Here is an 18,117-nt window from a genome sequence, read left to right as displayed (position 1 = left end):
AATAATAAGCGATATGATAGATTGAATTCACTAGGTACCTGAGCGAATTTGATAACCCTACTATGTGACTTAAGCTTAATGTTATATGTCGCGGATTCAGGTTAATCCAACTTATTATCCAATTTCTTGTCCTTGATGATGGATGGCACACATCTAATTTAATACAGTATTCATAAATCGAAAATTAGAAACTTTGATAAATGACATAAATATATAAAAGCTCATATAACTTATAAAAATTTAAACTATATAGTAGTAGGAAATTAAATACTATAGAAAAAAAAAAGCAAATAAAATCTAAAAGTGAAATATAAATTGGAATGTTAGAATAAGATGGAAAAAAATTTACATGACTCTCCTTGACTAAAATTGATTATATCATTTTAATGTCAATATGATTATTTAGTTTTTAATAATTGTAGCTAAGAGAGTAGAGAGAAAAATATAGTAGTAAAAGAAATACTGAAAGTAATAATAGTAGTAACGAGAATAATTAATTGAACAATGATAATAACGAGAATAGTATAAGTAATAGTAAGAGTAATGAATGTATTTTATAATTTGGTTGATAATTTTTTTCTTAATCATAATTTTAAAAATGTTTTAATAAGTAATTAAATAACTGTAATGCAGGAGTGGTTAAAATAATGGTAGTAATGACGATGATAGTGAAAGTAATGGTAGTAGAAACAAAGATACTAAAGCGAGAGCAGTTGAAGTACTAGAAACGCGAGTAATGAATGTGTTTTATATTATGGTTGGTAGATTTTATTTTATCTTAATCATAAATTTCAGAAATGATTTACACAAATATATTACAAAAGAAAATTGCATGAATTAGATAAACTTAGACGATTAATTAAATTTAAATTTTAAATTGTGATAGCCTGAACGAAGTTGGATAACAACACTAGTTATTCAGAAAAGAAAAAGAGATAGGTTTGACTTGATTATATGGACTTGTGAACTTCGATGGTACTTGATGTAGGTGGGATTATGTTCAAGACGGAAGCATTATGTTGAAGAACATGGACCGGATGATAGCATTTAGAAAAGGTCTAACGACATGGGCTAAGTGGGTTGACAATGAAATTGATCCAATGAGGACCAAAGTTTTCTTTCAAGGGATCAATCCCTCCCATTACAAGTATGTTTTCTTACATAAAATGTGACTGATTTTTATGATAATTTTTTTTTTTCAATATATGAAATTTTCTGTCTATTAGGTAGATACTTCCTCCATTTTTATATGATATACCCATTTGTTGAATATATGAGTGGAGTATTTTAATAAAATGGGTACATCATATAAGAATGGAGGAAGTATTTAGTTTCAATTTTAAAAAAATAATATTATCTAAAAATAATAAGAATAAATTTTTTTATGAAAAAATGCTTTCACAAGAGTAAACATTTCAAAATATTTATTCTTATATATTGAAAAATGTTGTATAAGAAAGTGAGTGTCTTTAAATATGAGATATGATATGTATAGAGAAATAGAGGTAGTATATTTTAATAATCTTACTAAATTAAGACTGCATTATTTGATGAACATTCTTACTATAGAGAAATAGAGGTAGTATATTTTAATAATCTTACTAAATTTAGACTGCATTATTTGATAAACATTCTTACTAACAGTGGAGCAGAGTGGAATGAAGCTGGAGTAATGGATTGTTCTCGAGAGACGCTACCTATAAGTGGATTATCATACTTCGGTGTGGTTCCTCCGGCATTACAAGTAGTGAAAGATGTGCTGAGTACAATTAAATCAAAGCCAGTTTATCTACTTGATATTACAACTTTGTCACAACTGAGGAAAGATGCGCATCCCAGCACACATAATGGTCTTGGTGGAATGGATTGCACTCACTGGTGTATTGCTGGACTTCCCGATACCTGGAATCAACTTTTGTATACTACTATGTTCTTGTAGATCAGTTGGACTTGAAGATGTTTAGTGTTTGACAACATTGACATTCACTTGGAAATTTTCTTATTAGCGTAATATTTTTGTAGAGAAAGGGAATCGATTCCGTTTAAGGATATATGATTTCTTAAAAGGTATTAAAAGTGATGGGACAGAAATATGTACAAATCACACTTTATTCCAATCATTCAACGCTTGAAGTAATTTTCCCTTTTTTTCTATGCAATTTAGTTGATTTTGAGATGGTTTTATGCCTATTACTTGCATTTTGTATCCCTATTTCTCGTTCTATGATTTTGTGTTTCATGTTGTAGGATTTGAGACGGAACTGACGAAATGGGAGCAAGTTAGGAAGTTTTGAAGATGCATAGGAAAGAAGCTGAGAAGAGCCTCCCAACCGGCCGATAGGTGGTTGGTCCACAGGCTGGGCACCCTCCCCTTGAGTTTAGGAAGAAAATGTAGGAAATGAAGCAGAGAACTCCCAGCCGAGTGGGCCACCGGCAGCCGGCCCACCGGCTCTACATACCTGATGAGTTCAATTTTTAGAAGAAATGTAGTAGATTCCCAACCGGTCAGCCCATCGGCAGCCGGCCAACCGGCTGGGAACAACTATTGACCATAATTCGAAGCCCAACTTACAGGGAACTCCCAGCCGGGTGCGGCACGGGCGATCGTTCAGCCGGCTCAGACACCCCGACTGATATTTCTTTTCTTTGTAATTTTTGATCTAAATTTGTTGTTAACTATAAATACCCCATTCCCTAATTTCATTTGGAGACATTACCGTAGATCTGAAAACTCTCTAAATTTATGAAACTTTTCTTAATCCAAGTTTTAATCTTTTCATAATTAAGCCTTAATTACTTACCAATTTAGCCTAGATCTAGTTAGTTTGAATAGTTTACATTTGGGTATTCGGTTTGTAATTGAAGATTGCTGAAGAACTTCTTCCATTTATCAATCAAAGATTCAATCTTTCTCTTTGTTGGTACAATTTTCTCTCTATTTAGTTTAAATCTTCAATTGTTTACATTTCCATTTCTTATTTAGTTGTTGTTTCATTTAATATCATGTTCATCACCATGTTTGCTTGATTTTCTCCAATTGTTTATATTTGTCTTTTAAGTATGTGTGAGTAGTGACCTCCTAGGGTTTAGGGGGACCCTAAGTGAGGATTAAGGGTTGAATATGGGTTGTTAATGTTGGTAATTTGGTAAATTGTTTGGTCTTTGTAAACATGCATATAAGGTGTTTGTTGAATTGTGTGCATGAAAGTTCATGCCTTTCTCCAATTTATGCTTAGTCTCTTGATGAATGAAAGTTTAGATAGATGCTTGATAGTGTGTTTATGATTAGTTTGCATGCTTGGTAAAAGCTTTGTGTTCATGTTTAGAAGAGTCTAAGAAATTAGTCCTTCTAAGTCAATAATTAACCAAGAACACATTAATACCATACCTAACCTGAGTTGCTTAGGGGAACCCAAAGACCTTTGCTTTTATCAATTCTTTACACCCCTTTATCTTAGTCTACTTGTTTCTTAATTGCTCTAGTTTTAGTTTAGTTAAATTCACCAACTTCGTTGTTTTCCGACTAAACTTTGACTTAAACAAATTAAGTACAACTCCACAGAGTCCACACCATCTTCGTGTTCGACCTTGACTGCTTATTACATAGTAGTTGAGAGAAAAATATTGTTTGAAGCGGGTTCCACGAAAAAACTCCGCTATAAAAATGGCGTCGTTGCCGGGGATGGCGTTAGATTGTACTTAGTTAGTTAAGAGTCTTAGGATTTGTCTTTATTAGTTATTTGCGTAGTTTATGTGCTTCTCGTAGAGTGTGCGTGATTTTTGGCTTACCTTAATGTGTAAAAAATACTAGGAGTCTTACGGTTTGTTGAGTTGCATGCCTAGGAGGGGGACCATCACGCTTTGCTCTTCGACGACGACCCCGAAAGGCTTTTTAGAGCCTCATGGAATAGGACCATTGCAAGGGTTAGAACCTCCTCTCAAGAAACTTTGAACAAAGCAAAGTCACCCACCCAACCTCTCATTGAAATCACAACTCAAAAACAACCAAGCACACCATTGATCCTCTACTAGAAAACCCATTTCACGATCTCCAAATTCCCACAAATACACCACCTCCAAATATACCTATTTCACGACCACAAATGGCGGCTCTAAGAGATCACAACCACCCATACCAAATGACTCTTCTTCTCCAATCAACTTTGGTACTTTGGCTCCTAATAACTTCGAGATTCATCCTGCCCAATTCGGGTTGATAGAGAGAGAGAGATAGCTTTAGCGGCAATATTGATGAAGATACTCATGCTCATCTTCGGAAGCTCAAGATCAAAGTAGCGATGATGAAAACAAATGGAGTCTCCGAGGACACATTGAGGCTTATGTTGTTTCTATTTTCCTTAAGAGATAAAGCAGACCGATGGTTGAACATTCATGCACCAAATATCTTCACAACTTGGGATGCATTAGCCAAGGCGTTCCTAGCCAAGTATTATCCTTCTTCAAGGACTCCTATGCTCCGGAATGAAATTCATACATTCCAACAAGAAGATGGGGAATCCTTGGATGAAGCATGGGATAGTGATGTGACTCATATTTGCGCACATTTAGTCCCCTAATTGAGCCTATTTTGCATACTATTATAACATTCCATAGCCATTTTATCCGTCAAATGCTTTCTATTTTGCTTTCCTAGTGCATTTTATATGTTTTGTAGGAAAGGAGATAATAAGGTGGAAATTCCCGTCTTTCATGCATATTTGGAAGCTTATTGATGATATTAGATGGACTAGTATGAAGAGGAGGCAAGAACTAAAGACTAATCTTACAAGAATGAGAAGTAAACGAAGAGGAATATTCTGAAGCAGAATCCGAGCGTCCAAGCCTTAAAGACGCTCGGATTCCCTTGCAACAATCCGAGCGGATTTGCCCAAAGACGCTCGTCCACCCCAGCAACAATACGAGCGGATTCCCCTCCTGGACGAGCGGATCGCGGCGTCTTCAGCTGAGATGCTCATCTCTCCAAAAGACTAGCATTTCCCTGTTTAGAACTCATAAATGTTAATTACTAGTTTAGCCTTAGTTAACCTAATGAAGCTCTACTATATATACCCCATTTGTAAATAATCAAAGAATCAAGTTTTTAGAGTAGAAAGCCTCCACATTAGAAATTCTTCTTAGATTAGATTAGGAGTAGATTAGAATAGACTACTCTTTAATCTTTCCACAAATCTCACACTAATCTCTCCTTAATTATTGTTCAAGTTTGTTACTTTTGGGTAATTGAAGATTATTGGATTATTATTGGAGGATTGACAACCCCTCATCAATCAATCAAGTTCTCTTCTTTTATTCTTTGCTTTATTATTTGGATCATCTCAAGTTTGGTATAATTCCTTTACCCTTTTTACTCTTTATTGTTTATTTCCTCATTATCTTATCATGTTTACACTTGTTGTGATGATTGACACCATTAATGACATGTTTACCATGATAATAAGTGAGTAGTCTCTTTAGCTAGGATTAGTGGGTAATTAGGGGAAACAAACATGGGGAATGATTCATGCTTAATCCAATATGTTTTCATAATTAGTTTGCTTGCTTGTTGTGATGTCAACCTATTCACATGTTATGTTTGATGAAATGCTAAGCCTATGAATCCTTGCATTTTTACCCATCTCTTATCTACTCAACTTGACTTGTAAGATATAAACCAACTCGAGTCTTGTTAGACCATGCATAGAAGTTGAATAGGAGGAATGTAAGTCGACTTGTAGGTGTTGTACAATCTAATCGATTCGGCTCCGGGACCCAACTATTCCTATGAACCGTAAGACATAAACCAACTCGGTTCCTCCACAATATTAATTGCTTGCAACTTTGTAAACATGTTTGTATGATCAACACCATGAATCCCCTATGACCCCAGGACATCCTAGTGCTTTTAGTCATTTGTTTACATTTCTTAGTTCATTGTTTGCTTTACTTTATTGCTTGCATTAGTCTAGAACACAACTACAAACCCAATCAAATCGCGACACTTGCATAAATTGAAATAAATAGACTTAGAACCCAAAGCACACCGTCGCATGGATCGACCTCGACTTAACCACTAACTAGTTGTTTGTTGAGAATTATAAATGTGTTTGATTGGATGTGTGACGACCAACTCTTGTCCATCAAAATGGCGCCGTTTCCGGGGATGGTGCTATGTGATTAAGTTCTTACTTGTTTGTCTATTTTGATTTTGCTTTCACCTTGAGGAACTTATTCTTCAAGGATTGTTCTTACCGTTTTTGTGTAGTTTCCATGCTTGTAGTTGTTTTCTTGTCTTAGCTATGATGGCTCAAGACTTAACATATGGAGTATATGTTGGATCTTTTGAGTATGACTATGGGTATGGGGAGTTTGAGGAGCAACTCAACACAAACCTACCTTACTACTCATACAATGAAAATCCTAACTACTACCCCAATTTTTCCCACCAAAATCACCACATCCAATACCCACAACAACCACCCACTCGATACCCACTTCATAATGACTTTCAACAATACAACCACTTTCACACTTATCCACAACAAGAAAATGAACCCATTCAAAATATGATTCTCCAAATGATGGGAGATCAACAAAACTTCTTCAAACAAATGCTAGAGGAAAGCTAAAAGAGGGACAATGTTCTTCAAAGAATTGTTACCCATGGTGAGGAGTTGAAAATTCAAATTGCCCAAATGAAAGAATCCCAAATAATCACTCCCCACCATTCTCTGGACATTGATCATGAATGTGAATTTGAAGTAGTAACTTTTGACATGGAAAATGAAAAGTGGGAAGAGCCAATCTCCTTGAGCTCTTGTGAGTATGAAAGTATTGTGTTTGATTAGGAAGATTTGAGGTTGAGTAAGCCAAATACTCTTAGCCTTTGTGAGTATGAGGGTGTGTCCTTTAATGGGAACATTGAGATGTTGGAGAAAGAATTGCAGAAGCGTCCATTTATGATTCATATGAAGATAGCTATGATGACCAATTCGTGCTTTACAAGAACTCATGGGATAAGGGAGCGGAGATTTGTGAGGTTGCTCTCCTTGAGGAACCTATCCTTGAGAAATTTGAGATATCTTATCATGAAGAAGAATGTCCCTGCCCTATTGACCATGAAGACCTTTTCGCATCTACTATGGAACCTATGTTTATTGAAGAGGATATGGTGGACCTTCTTCAAAAGGTCAAAGCATCATACAAAAGCTACTTGGTGGAAAAGCTCAAAGAGAAACTTGCACGTGAAGCTACTTGTGGAAATTTGGCACCCACGATGCCAACTTCTAAGGAACTCGATCATCAAAGCCATGAAAATTCTCCTTCCACATTGGAAGGATTTAAAAATCAAAATGCTATTACCATCACCAAAATTGAAGAAGAAGTTGGTGAGTGGAAGTCTCCGGACGAAAATAAACCATACTTCATACCTAGTGTTGATAAGAATCATGGGCTTATTTATTGGAAGCATTGGGAAAGCTCTAGTACCAAGGACAAGGTGAAAGAAAGAACTTATGGCAAGCTTCTTTGGCCTAATTTCACGTTTAAATGGAGCAACACATACTTGTGCTTAGTTGGAGCCTCTTCACAAGCTTTCGATCTTCTACTAAGAGCCTTGAGCTCTATGGACAAGAATTTCTACAATTTGAACTAGTTTGGTGGAGTTCTATCTCAAACCACCATTTGTAAGATATTTCTTGGAATTTTACCTTGTATAATATTGTACATTTTTGCATTTTTATTTAATTTCTTGCATGAGAGTAGTGAGAGAGAGTTTTCTTACATTTTTATTGAGCAAAATTTCAGAAAAAGATAAGGAGGAACAACAAATTGGTGTAAGGGTATGATTTTGCAAAGAAAAGAAAGAAAAGGGAGAGAAACAGCGAAAAGACGCTCGTCCCGAGGGCTGGACGCTTGTCCAAAGCCTTCATCAAGGTACTGTTCAGCGTTGTATCGGAATCCGTACGGATTTAGCCAAAGACGCTCGTCCATAGGGAAGACGCTCAGATTAATATCTGGACGCTCGTCCTGAAAATCACTGAAGAAAAGTTTTGGAACTGTATCAAAATCCGAGCGGATTTTTGAGAAGCCGCTCGTCCAAAGTCAGACGCTCGTCTTCCGCCTACTTCAGAAAATGCAAGGTTCCTGTCAAGAAATCCGAGCAGATTTTCTGTAAGACGCTCGGATTCTGCAGAGGCAAGATGCTCGTCCCGCAAGGACGCCGCTCGGATTCTGGCGTTTTTCTCGAATTATCTGTCCAGGCCCCACCCGTGTCCGCTCGTCTTCCCCCTTTTTCTATAAAAACACCCCATTTCTCCCTCATTTCCTCACCTTATCTAACCCTAAATCACTCATCTTCATCCCCAAAAACACTTCCCTCAAAATAAAAGCCAACAAAAACCCCAATCTTCCCAATTCAAGATGATGAATCTCAAGGGCAAGGCTAAGAAACTTGTTGAATCCGCCGCTAGGAAATGCAAGGGTTCATCCTCTTTATCCTCACAAGAAATGATGCCGCCAAGGAACTTCCGCCCCATCATGAGAGGAGGGATAGAGCAACTTGAGTACTTCCCGGAGGTACTCTTCACCTCCGATGCCCACCACAAAAAGTTCGTCGAGTTGCTAGGTAAGCACTATGAACCCACTCAGTTTATCGATACTAGGGTGTTAGAAATCCTTGGGATAAGGTACCACACCGAAATGTTCTTCGATGGCTTAGGGATTGGAAAATTATTCCATGCCCATGAGGAGACATACCTTAGTCTCACCCTTGAATTTTTGAGTAGCCTCCGTATTGTCACGAACACTCGAACCAATGTGAGCATGGAGTTCCGGTTGTGCAACCTAGACCATGGCCTCACACTTGACCAATTTGCTCACATTTTCGGCCTTGTTGTACCAACCGACTATACCGACAAACCCGCCGATTTCGATGTGGATCTACTTTGGAAGGCTATTTCCGGGAGGGATTTCATCGACCAAAAACAGTGCTATACCTTCGCTATCCAACACCCGGTGATTCGGATCACCGAACGTTTCGTAGCTGGCACCATCAATGGGAGATATGAACAAGATAGGTGCACTCTCATTGATTTAACATTCCTTGAGTCCTATCTAAATGTTTGGGGGACGAGGCGATACAACTTGATACCTCCCTTGAGATGCTTACAAGGTTCTATTACTTTAATCAAGGGAGAACCCAACTCAAGACCTTCGTGATGGGAGGTCTAATTACTATCTTGGCTAACTTCCTTTGCCTCGGGTTCAACTCCCGTGGGACTTATGCTCCTCTTGAGGGGAGTACTTTGATTGATGAGGACGCTGTCTTCAACCACCACCGGTGGTGTGCCTACACTGAGGGCGGGAGTGTAGAGTGGTTCACAAAAGGGTTCTCCTCCATTATTCTTTCGGGGTGGAATATAACGGGTACCATCCCACGGTTGAGCCCGTATTCGCCTAGGCCGAGCTACCTACTCGACATCCAAATCATCGGCAATCCCTCTCAAAGGGAAGAAGCACCCCGCCAAAAAGAAATACCTCGTGGGATACCGGTAAAGCCTATTCCCCCACCTTCCTATGTGCCCATCACACCATACCCTACTCCTTATACGCAATTCAAGCCGCAAATCCTCGATACCCCGGGCATTAATGACTTGATGAACCTTATGAATAGAGTTGACCTCGGGGTACATGAAGGAAGGGTCGACAACTACTTGGCCCTTTATCCCCAGTACTATCAAATGGCACAACAAGGGTATATCGACCCTAATGGCCCTCAGCCCTCTTGGGCCCAACCACACCTTTTGTTCCCTAATCAAGGGGACCAAGCCTGGAATCTTGGTGGACAAGGTGGAGGGCATTCTAGCCAAGGAGGAGGGTATGACCAAGGAGGAAGTTCTCACCGGTATGGCTATCCTCAAGATGATGATGACGAGTGAAAGATGCCTACCTCATCACTTCCATTTGTATGATACTTTTATCTCCCTCTCTCCTTTGTATATACATTGCATTTAGTTTAGCTTTCACTTGCATTTGCATTATATTTCATATTGCATTTGCATTAGTTAGTTCATATAGTATAGTTGCATTGTAATATATCTCACATGATTCATGTTAATAGTTGTATATAGACTAGAATTCATGCATAATCACTAATGACCAATCCTATTCTTTTCTACACTAGAAATGGTGTTTAAATTGGTTTGGGGAGGTTTGATCATAGGTGACCATAGTTTACTAGAAAACATGCATCATATAATATAGTTTAGATTGCATTCATTTGTTATATATGTCATATATAATTGCATTTAGTTAGAGCATGCATTCATTCATATCATATCATTGCAATTGTACTTCAATTTCCATAAAATCAAAAATCCAAAAACATTTATTTCTTTTTCATTCCTACTCCTACATGTACATTGAGGACAATGTCCAAAATAAAGTGGGGGATGAGAATTTTTATTCCAAAATGCATAAAAATTGAAAATTTTTGAAAAATCACAAAAATATGTCTTTTAATTTCATGAAAAAAAAATCCATAAAAAATTGAAAATTTCAAAAACCAAAAACATGTTCTTTAATTTAGTAGTGTAGAATTGTATATACTTGTGCTTTTGTTCTCTTCTCACATAGATACAACACTACATTTGAGGCATTAGCAAGGTAAAATGAAGACCGCTTGGTATGATCGTTCTAATCTCTATTTCCCGTCCATTTCTTTTTCATTATTCATATGAGGAGGATGGGCTTACATGTCAAGGAGGATGTGGTGTATTTTGTTGTTGCGGTTTGTGTATCTATGTGTTGTTAAGAGTTGCATTTAGTTTATAGGACATACTAGTTGGTAGAAGCATATGCATTAGGATGTATATATGTTAGTTGCATCATGGCATGTAGTTTGCATGTTAGAAAATTTTGCGAAACCGTCTACTTGGGATGTTTGACAAGTGTATATAGGCCCTAGTAGATGCTTTTTATTCTTAATACTTTGCTTGTTAGAATACTTGTAAAACACCCTAGGATGTGTCATGCTAGTATCCTTTGACCCATGGATTAAGGCCTAGTCAAGAGTACCTTGTGGTGTGATAACTCCTTGGCTACCGTTTATTCCAAGGTGACCCTTGAAACCATGCAACCATCATTCATCCATGTTCTACCATACATTTTGTCATCAAAGGGAATGGGCAAAAACAAAAACAAAAATTGTTCAAAAATTTGAGTTCAAGAAATGAAATGAAAGAAAAGAAAAAGTTTGCAAATGCATCAAAAGAAAAAAAGGAGTAACAAAAATGAAAACTCCTATACTTCAAATATAAGGCGCCCTCGTTACTAATTGGGGTGACATTGAAAATGTTCAAAAAGAAAAATGCAAAAGTTGAAAAGTTGTCAAGTATTGAAATGCCAAAAATCAAAAGAAATGGCAAAAAGAAAGTGTTCTCAAATGTTATATGCCACAAGAAATTGGGGGGAAAAACAACAACAAAAGCAAACTCCCAAATGAAACTCAAATACTATCAATCCCTTTATCCATCGTATCCATTTTTGTGCATGGTAGAGAGGGGACGAACCTTCTTTTTGTCTAGGCAAGAAGGGGAATTCCGCGATCCTCCAGTGTTTCTAACACCATATGGAGTCTATTCTTGACAAAAACATTTAACGATTGAGGACAAAGGTACCCTAGCTTGACACAACTTGGAGGTGATTTATTGGTATCCTTCTAGGCTTAGTAGTTTGAAGAAATTGCATCTATGAAGGAGTGTGTACCCTTGAATTGCTTCCCTTGTAGATAATTTCTGCCACTTAAATGAGGAAAGTGACTATTCTTTTGTAGATGCATCCATTACATGATTTTGTGTGCTTTAATACTTGGATGTGTCGCCATTTTGGCAAGACCCACCTTGCCTTGCAAGAAGTCATCCTACCTCATGGTTGTCTTGTTGTGAGTTGAAGGGGCGGAGTGAGACCCGCTAGTTGTCTCATATCGGCTATATTAGTAGGTTAGTTTAAATAAAGGTCTAGTTTTTGTCACCTCTTTACTCGGGACGAATAAACGTTCGGTTTGGGGATATATTATGTGACTCATATTTGTGCACATTTAGTCCCCTAATTGAGCCTATTTTGCATACTATTATAACATTCCATAGCCATTTTATCCGTCAAATGCTTTCTATTTTGCTTTCCTAGTGCATTTTATATGTTTTGTAGCAAAGGAGATAATAAGGCGAAAATTCCCGTCTTTCATGCATATTTGGAAGCTTATTGATGATATTAGATGGACTAGTATGAAGAGGAAGCAAGAACTAAAGACTAATCTTACAAGAATGAGAAGTAAATGAAGAGGAAGATTCTGAAGCAGAATCCGAGCGTCCAAGCCTTGAAGACGCTCAGATTCCCTTGCAATAATCCGAGCGTATTTGCCCAAAGACGCTCGTCCACCCCTGTAACAATCCGAGCCGATTCCCCTCCTGGACGAGCGGATCGTGGCATCTTCAAGTGAGATGCTCATCTCTCCGAAAGACTAGCATTTCCCTGTTTAGAACTCACAAATGTTAATTACTAGTTTAGCCTTAGTTAACCTAATGCAGCTCTACTATATATACCCCATTTGTAAATAATCAAAGCATCAAGTTTTTAGAGTAGAAAGCCTCCACATTAGAAATTCTTCTTAGATTAGATTAGGACTAGATTAGAATAGACTACTCTTTAATCTTTTCACAAATCTCACATTAATCTCTCCTTAATTATTGTTCAAGTTTGTTACTTTTGGGTAATTGAAGATTATTGGGTTATTATTGGAGGATTGACAACCCCTCATCAATCAATCAAGTTCTCTTCTTTTATTCTTTGCTTTATTATTTGGATCATCTCAAGTTTGGTATAATTCCTTTACCCTTTTTACTCTTTATTGTTTATTTCCTCATTATCTTATCATGTTTACACTTGTTGTGATGATTGACACCATTAATGACATGTTTACCATGATAATAAGTGAGTAGTCTCTTTAGCTAGGATTAGTGGGTAATTAGGGGAAACAAACATGAGGAATGATTCATGCTTAATCCAATATGTTTTCATAATTAGTTTGCTTGCTTGTTGTGATGTCAACCTATGCACATGTTATGTTTGATGAAATGCTAAGCCTATGAATCCTTGCATTTTTACCCATCTCTTATCTACTCAACTTGACTTGTAAGATATAAACCAACTCGAGTCTTGTTAGACCATGCATAGAAGTTGAATAGGAGGAAAGTAAGTCGAGTTGTAGGTGTTGTACAATCTAATCGATTCGGCTCCGGGACCCAACTCTTCCTATGAACCGTAAGACATAAACCAACTCGGTTCCTCCACAACATTAATTGCTTGCAACTTTGTAAACATGTTTGTATGATCAACACCATGAATCCCCTATGACCCCATGACATCCTAGTGCTTTTAAACATTTGTTTACATTTCTTAGTTCATTGTTTGCTTTACTTTATTGCTTGCATTAGTCTAGAACACAACTACAAACCCAATCAAATCGTGACACTTGCATAAATTGAAATAGATAGACTTAGAACCCAAAGCACACCGTCCCATGGATCGACCTCGACTTAACCACTAACTAGTTGTTTGTTGAGAATTATAAATGTGTTTGATTGGATGTGTGACGACTAACTCTTGTCCATCGGATAGATACCAATACTTGATTATTCGTTGCCCTCACCATAGAATCCCGGCTTGGTACATTACCCAAACCTTCTTTCAAACTTTGTTACCAAGAACCAAAGAAATGGTGAATGCCTCCGCGGGGATAGGATTCGACCATCTAGGGGATGAAGAGGGATCGACCCTTATCAAAAAGACGGTTGATTCAGAATCTAACTATGGATCGAGAGGTAACATGTTGAGAAGAAATAACCGTTATCCCCAAGAGAACTCTTCTAGCTCAAATGCCGAAACCAATCTTAAACTTGATCTCCTCACCAAGAAACTTTAGCAAATGTAAAGGAATCAAATGCCCCAAGCTACTGCCTCCCATGGTCCACCCATGGAAGAGGTCATTCCTAACTCTTCTTGCGAATTGTGTGGGGGAAACAGACATACTTTCAATGTGTCTACCAATAATGCTTGCAATGTAGGGTATGATGACAATGTACAAGATGTGAACGCTTTTCAAAACTACAACAACAATATGAGGCCACCAAGGCAACCCTAAAACAACCAAAGCAATTACAACTCCAGTTCCAACTTCCATCATCCGGGCAGGAGAAATAACCCACTCTTGAGTTATAAGAGCACGAATGTGCAAAATCCACAACACGTCCAACCACAAAACACCAACCCACCCAGATTTCTCAACCTAGAGGTGGAAACCAAAATCAAAGAAGTAACTTCGGAAACCAAAACCAATGGTCAAACAACAATCAAAACTGAAATATTGGAAAGCAACCTCAAGGGTACCAAGATTTTGGAGGTAACAAAGGTAATCAAAGTTTCTACCAAGGTAACCAAGGAAATGAAGCTAATAAAGGGATTGGCCAAGGGTTTCAACAAGGATTTCAAGAGTAAGGGTATAATCAAGGGCCTAAGGGAACTTCTCAAGGGGGACAAAACAACAACAATCAAGGTCCCAATGCCTGATTCAACTACGGATTCCCTTTACCTTTGGCTAACCATCAGTTCCAAGAGCCGACAATGGAACCTCAACTTGGTGACTTAATAAAAGATGTGAAGAATATGCAAATATCACACGAACAAGAAATGGACAACTTCAAGAAGGACATGGAGACTCGAATGGCATCTCAAGCACTAGCCAGCCCTCAAAGGCCGTCGGGTGGTTTCTGATAGGCTATCTTACACCTAATAAAGATAAATACCCTAGTAACAAATGAATGTAGTAGTAGGGGTCGAACAGAAGGAGACTGGAGTTGCTAAACAAGTTGTCATGGAGCGAATTTATCAAGGTTGATTAACGAATGGGTGTTCTGTTGTGGTTTTAGAAACAATGATAAAATAATGAAAAAAAACAATAATAAAGAAGAGTCTAGGGAAATCGGGTCACACATGCAAATAAATAGTTGGACATGTCAAACAAGGAATTCTTATTAATGATAATTGTTTAGGCCTAATGACAACCACCTCTTGGCATTATTGTCGACCATAGAACGGGTTCTAGCTAGCTCTCGCCATTACTAGATCGGTCTACTAAAACATGCTTAGTCTAATTCAATTCGTACCTCTTAACTTTTAGAAAGAATTAACAAATTTAATCTAGAACTGTGATCAATAATCAAAGACTAACAAACAATACAAGCATGTGATGGAAACTATTAAACGGTATTAAAGCATCCTATTGCAACAATTACAAATATTATTTACCCCTAATCCCTAGAATAATGAACTACTCACAAATAATAAAAACTAAGATATTAATATATGAAAACATGATGATAATGGAATAATGAAATAGGCGGTATAATGATTTAACAAATGATGAATTAACAACTAACTAGTAATGAAAATGAGAAAGGAACTAACAAAGTAAGTACTAGAAATAGAATTACCTTAACAATAGAAATGGAACATGGAAATGAAGAACAAGGTAGTAAATGGAAATAACATGAAATGTAATTTGTATTACAGCTTGAAATGCTTAAAGAAATTTTCTTAACAACAAAAGAAAACTAAAGGAAATCTAAATTTTATTCTGAAAACTAAGAATAAAGCATATGAAAAAGTATCCTAAATGATGGATTCAACACTGCTTATATAGGAATAAGGGGTTGAAATGTAAACAGCTTAAATGAAGGTGACCCCAATCAGGGACACCCAATCCCTATCGGGATCGTGAGAATACGAGTTTTCTCCTTCAGTTCTTGATTAATTAGCACAAGGAATCCATTGACGCCTCTTAATGCCTCTTAATTCCTCGACTAAATGCACAATTAGGAATCCTAAGCTTGCAACCTCACTTGATTATTTGGACTTCATTTGGTCTTTCATTTTCATTTCTTTACTTGTGCACTAAACCAAGTTGGTTTCATGCTCGGGATTTTCCAATTTATTTCCAAAATGCCCTTCCATGGTCAAGTCTTATTTTCATTAGCCTCATGAACTATGGTGCATTCTAACTTGATGGGAAAAAGCTACTAAATGCTTTATATCCTACAAAATGCAATGAGTACAAGCAAAAACACCTAGAACACAGAATTAGCTCACAAATATACTTATAAAAGTGCAAAAATAAAATAAAACTGAGCCAAAGTAATGATTAAAATCATATATAAATTAGACACATCAGTTTCCTTGCCGAAGATCAAAGTTCCAAGGACGCCTCGACAAATCATCATGCTCATATGTGGACATGCGCCACAAGCCGGTATTCGGAGGAGAGCCGCCTACCGGTCCGTGGTCACGGGCCACCTGCACGCCAAGCCAAATTGTGGACATGCAGCGGTCTTTTGAAAGCCACGCTCGGTGGCGTAAAAATGCTTTCGACCGGATCGCTTTAGATCGGTCAGTTTCGTCTCGGCAAAGGTCTCGAAACGATTAGAGATGTTCGGAGTCGCCACCAAGCATGTGTGGGATGCTTGGAACCCGTTCAAATCAACTTTATACCTAGATCAATCAAGGCAAAAAGCGGTGTTTGACATAAGTACTAAACATAAGGACTCGTCCCCCTTTTAGCATTCTATGCCTAAAATGACTCTCGTGCGCCCTAGATAAGGCCATCCACTATTCAAAGGTTCTGAGTAAGGGGTGAGGGTACGTATTGGGAAGCCCTTTAATCGGACACCCAATCTCGCCCGCGTTAGCGGCCTCTACTGATCGATCGTGGTTGGTTAAGTACAAAAGTTGATAAAACGGTTTAAATGCATGAATGCTCATCCAAAAGTCTTAACCTAACATGTGAATATTTCCAAAGTCGATTGTTTATGCATGTACCAAGAAATTGGTGTCAAAGTTGGATTTAGATTGGTTTGCATGTGAAAACGGAAATTAAACATCTATTTACCAAGTTCGGGTTATGATGCTTAACACGATCCATTTATTGAAAAAGGGTGTCAAATGACAAAGTGTAAAAACGTAAGCATGTTAATCTGATCCATCATGTATTTGGATTAACCGTAATCAGGATCGTCCTAGACAAATGCTAAAACGAAACAGAACAGTGCCAGGCAGCCCCATTGGTGCACGAGCTATTAGGCGAGGGAACCAGCCTGTCCAGGTTTTGAAATATGAAGATAGACGGCCTCTTGAGGCGCGAGTCAGATGACGACCAAAGGGGCGTCTTCTGGTTGTAAAAAGGTTGTTTAAAACATTGTTGAAAAGGTTATTTAAAACCGTATTTGTGATAAATGATTGCAAATATAATTTGCATGACTCGGAATAATTACTATTGTGTTAGTAATATTCGTTGTCGGATTTGCAAGTTTGAGAAGCATAGTTTACAAATAAAAATGTAAAATGTTTGATTTGAACTAAATATGTTAAGTTTATTTCTTTGTAATTAGTCAAGTTTGTCATCGTACTCGGATTAAACCGACATGGTATAAAGAACCAAGGATGATTATGAATTATGACTAATATATTTACAAACGTAAACAAATTAGAAAATGGTAAATAAAATAAAAGGGGGGTTAAAATACCCATTAATTTGTAATTAACCAATAATATCACCGAGTCACGAAATAAACCGTCATGGTATAAAGAACCAAGGATGCTTTTTGTAATGGTCAAAATATGTTTATCATAAAAATGATTTGAAATGGTAAAAACCATATAAGGAAAGAAGTAAAAATAAAAGAAAGTGTTGAAGCAAAGACGAACTCAAACACGTTTGAGTCTGACCTGGACACCCCATTGAGGGGCGAGCCTCTTTGCATAGCAAGGGCCTTCTATCTCAGGACAAAACTCGGTTTTGGCTCATCTAACCTATGTTTGAATCGTGTTATATATATTTCATGTTCATGTTCATGAAGTTATGAAAACAGTAAAGACATGAAATAAATGAGTTGTTTACACCCTCAAACTTACGTGTATTAATGTTTGCGACGTAGACGACTTTAGAGACGGTTTTCTCGTAGCGACTACTCACGATTTAAGAAGTAAAAGAGTGCTTTAAAAAAGGATTTT

The 18,117-nt window shown here is 37.4% G+C and overlaps 1 protein-coding gene across 1 annotated transcript in view; it reads left to right on the top strand.

The window, feature by feature from the left end:
• The window catches only part of LOC141639725 (protein trichome birefringence-like 40), a 30,309-nt gene extending 28,172 nt beyond the window's left edge, over nt 1-2,137 (top strand). Inside the window, exons 4-5 of the mRNA XM_074448778.1 lie at nt 989-1,147; nt 1,645-2,137. Of these exons, the coding sequence (XP_074304879.1) occupies nt 989-1,147; nt 1,645-1,939 (454 nt within the window). The 3' untranslated portion in view covers nt 1,940-2,137. The remainder of the gene's footprint in view (nt 1-988; nt 1,148-1,644) is intronic.
• The last annotated feature ends 15,980 nt before the right edge of the window (nt 2,138-18,117 follow it).

Source organism: Silene latifolia, unplaced genomic scaffold (assembly GCF_048544455.1).
Source record: "Silene latifolia isolate original U9 population unplaced genomic scaffold, ASM4854445v1 scaffold_57, whole genome shotgun sequence".
Classification (NCBI taxonomy): Eukaryota; Viridiplantae; Streptophyta; class Magnoliopsida; order Caryophyllales; family Caryophyllaceae; genus Silene; species Silene latifolia.
The sequence above is the reverse complement of the archived record's forward strand: the minus strand, read 5'-3'. Positions and strand labels throughout refer to the sequence as shown.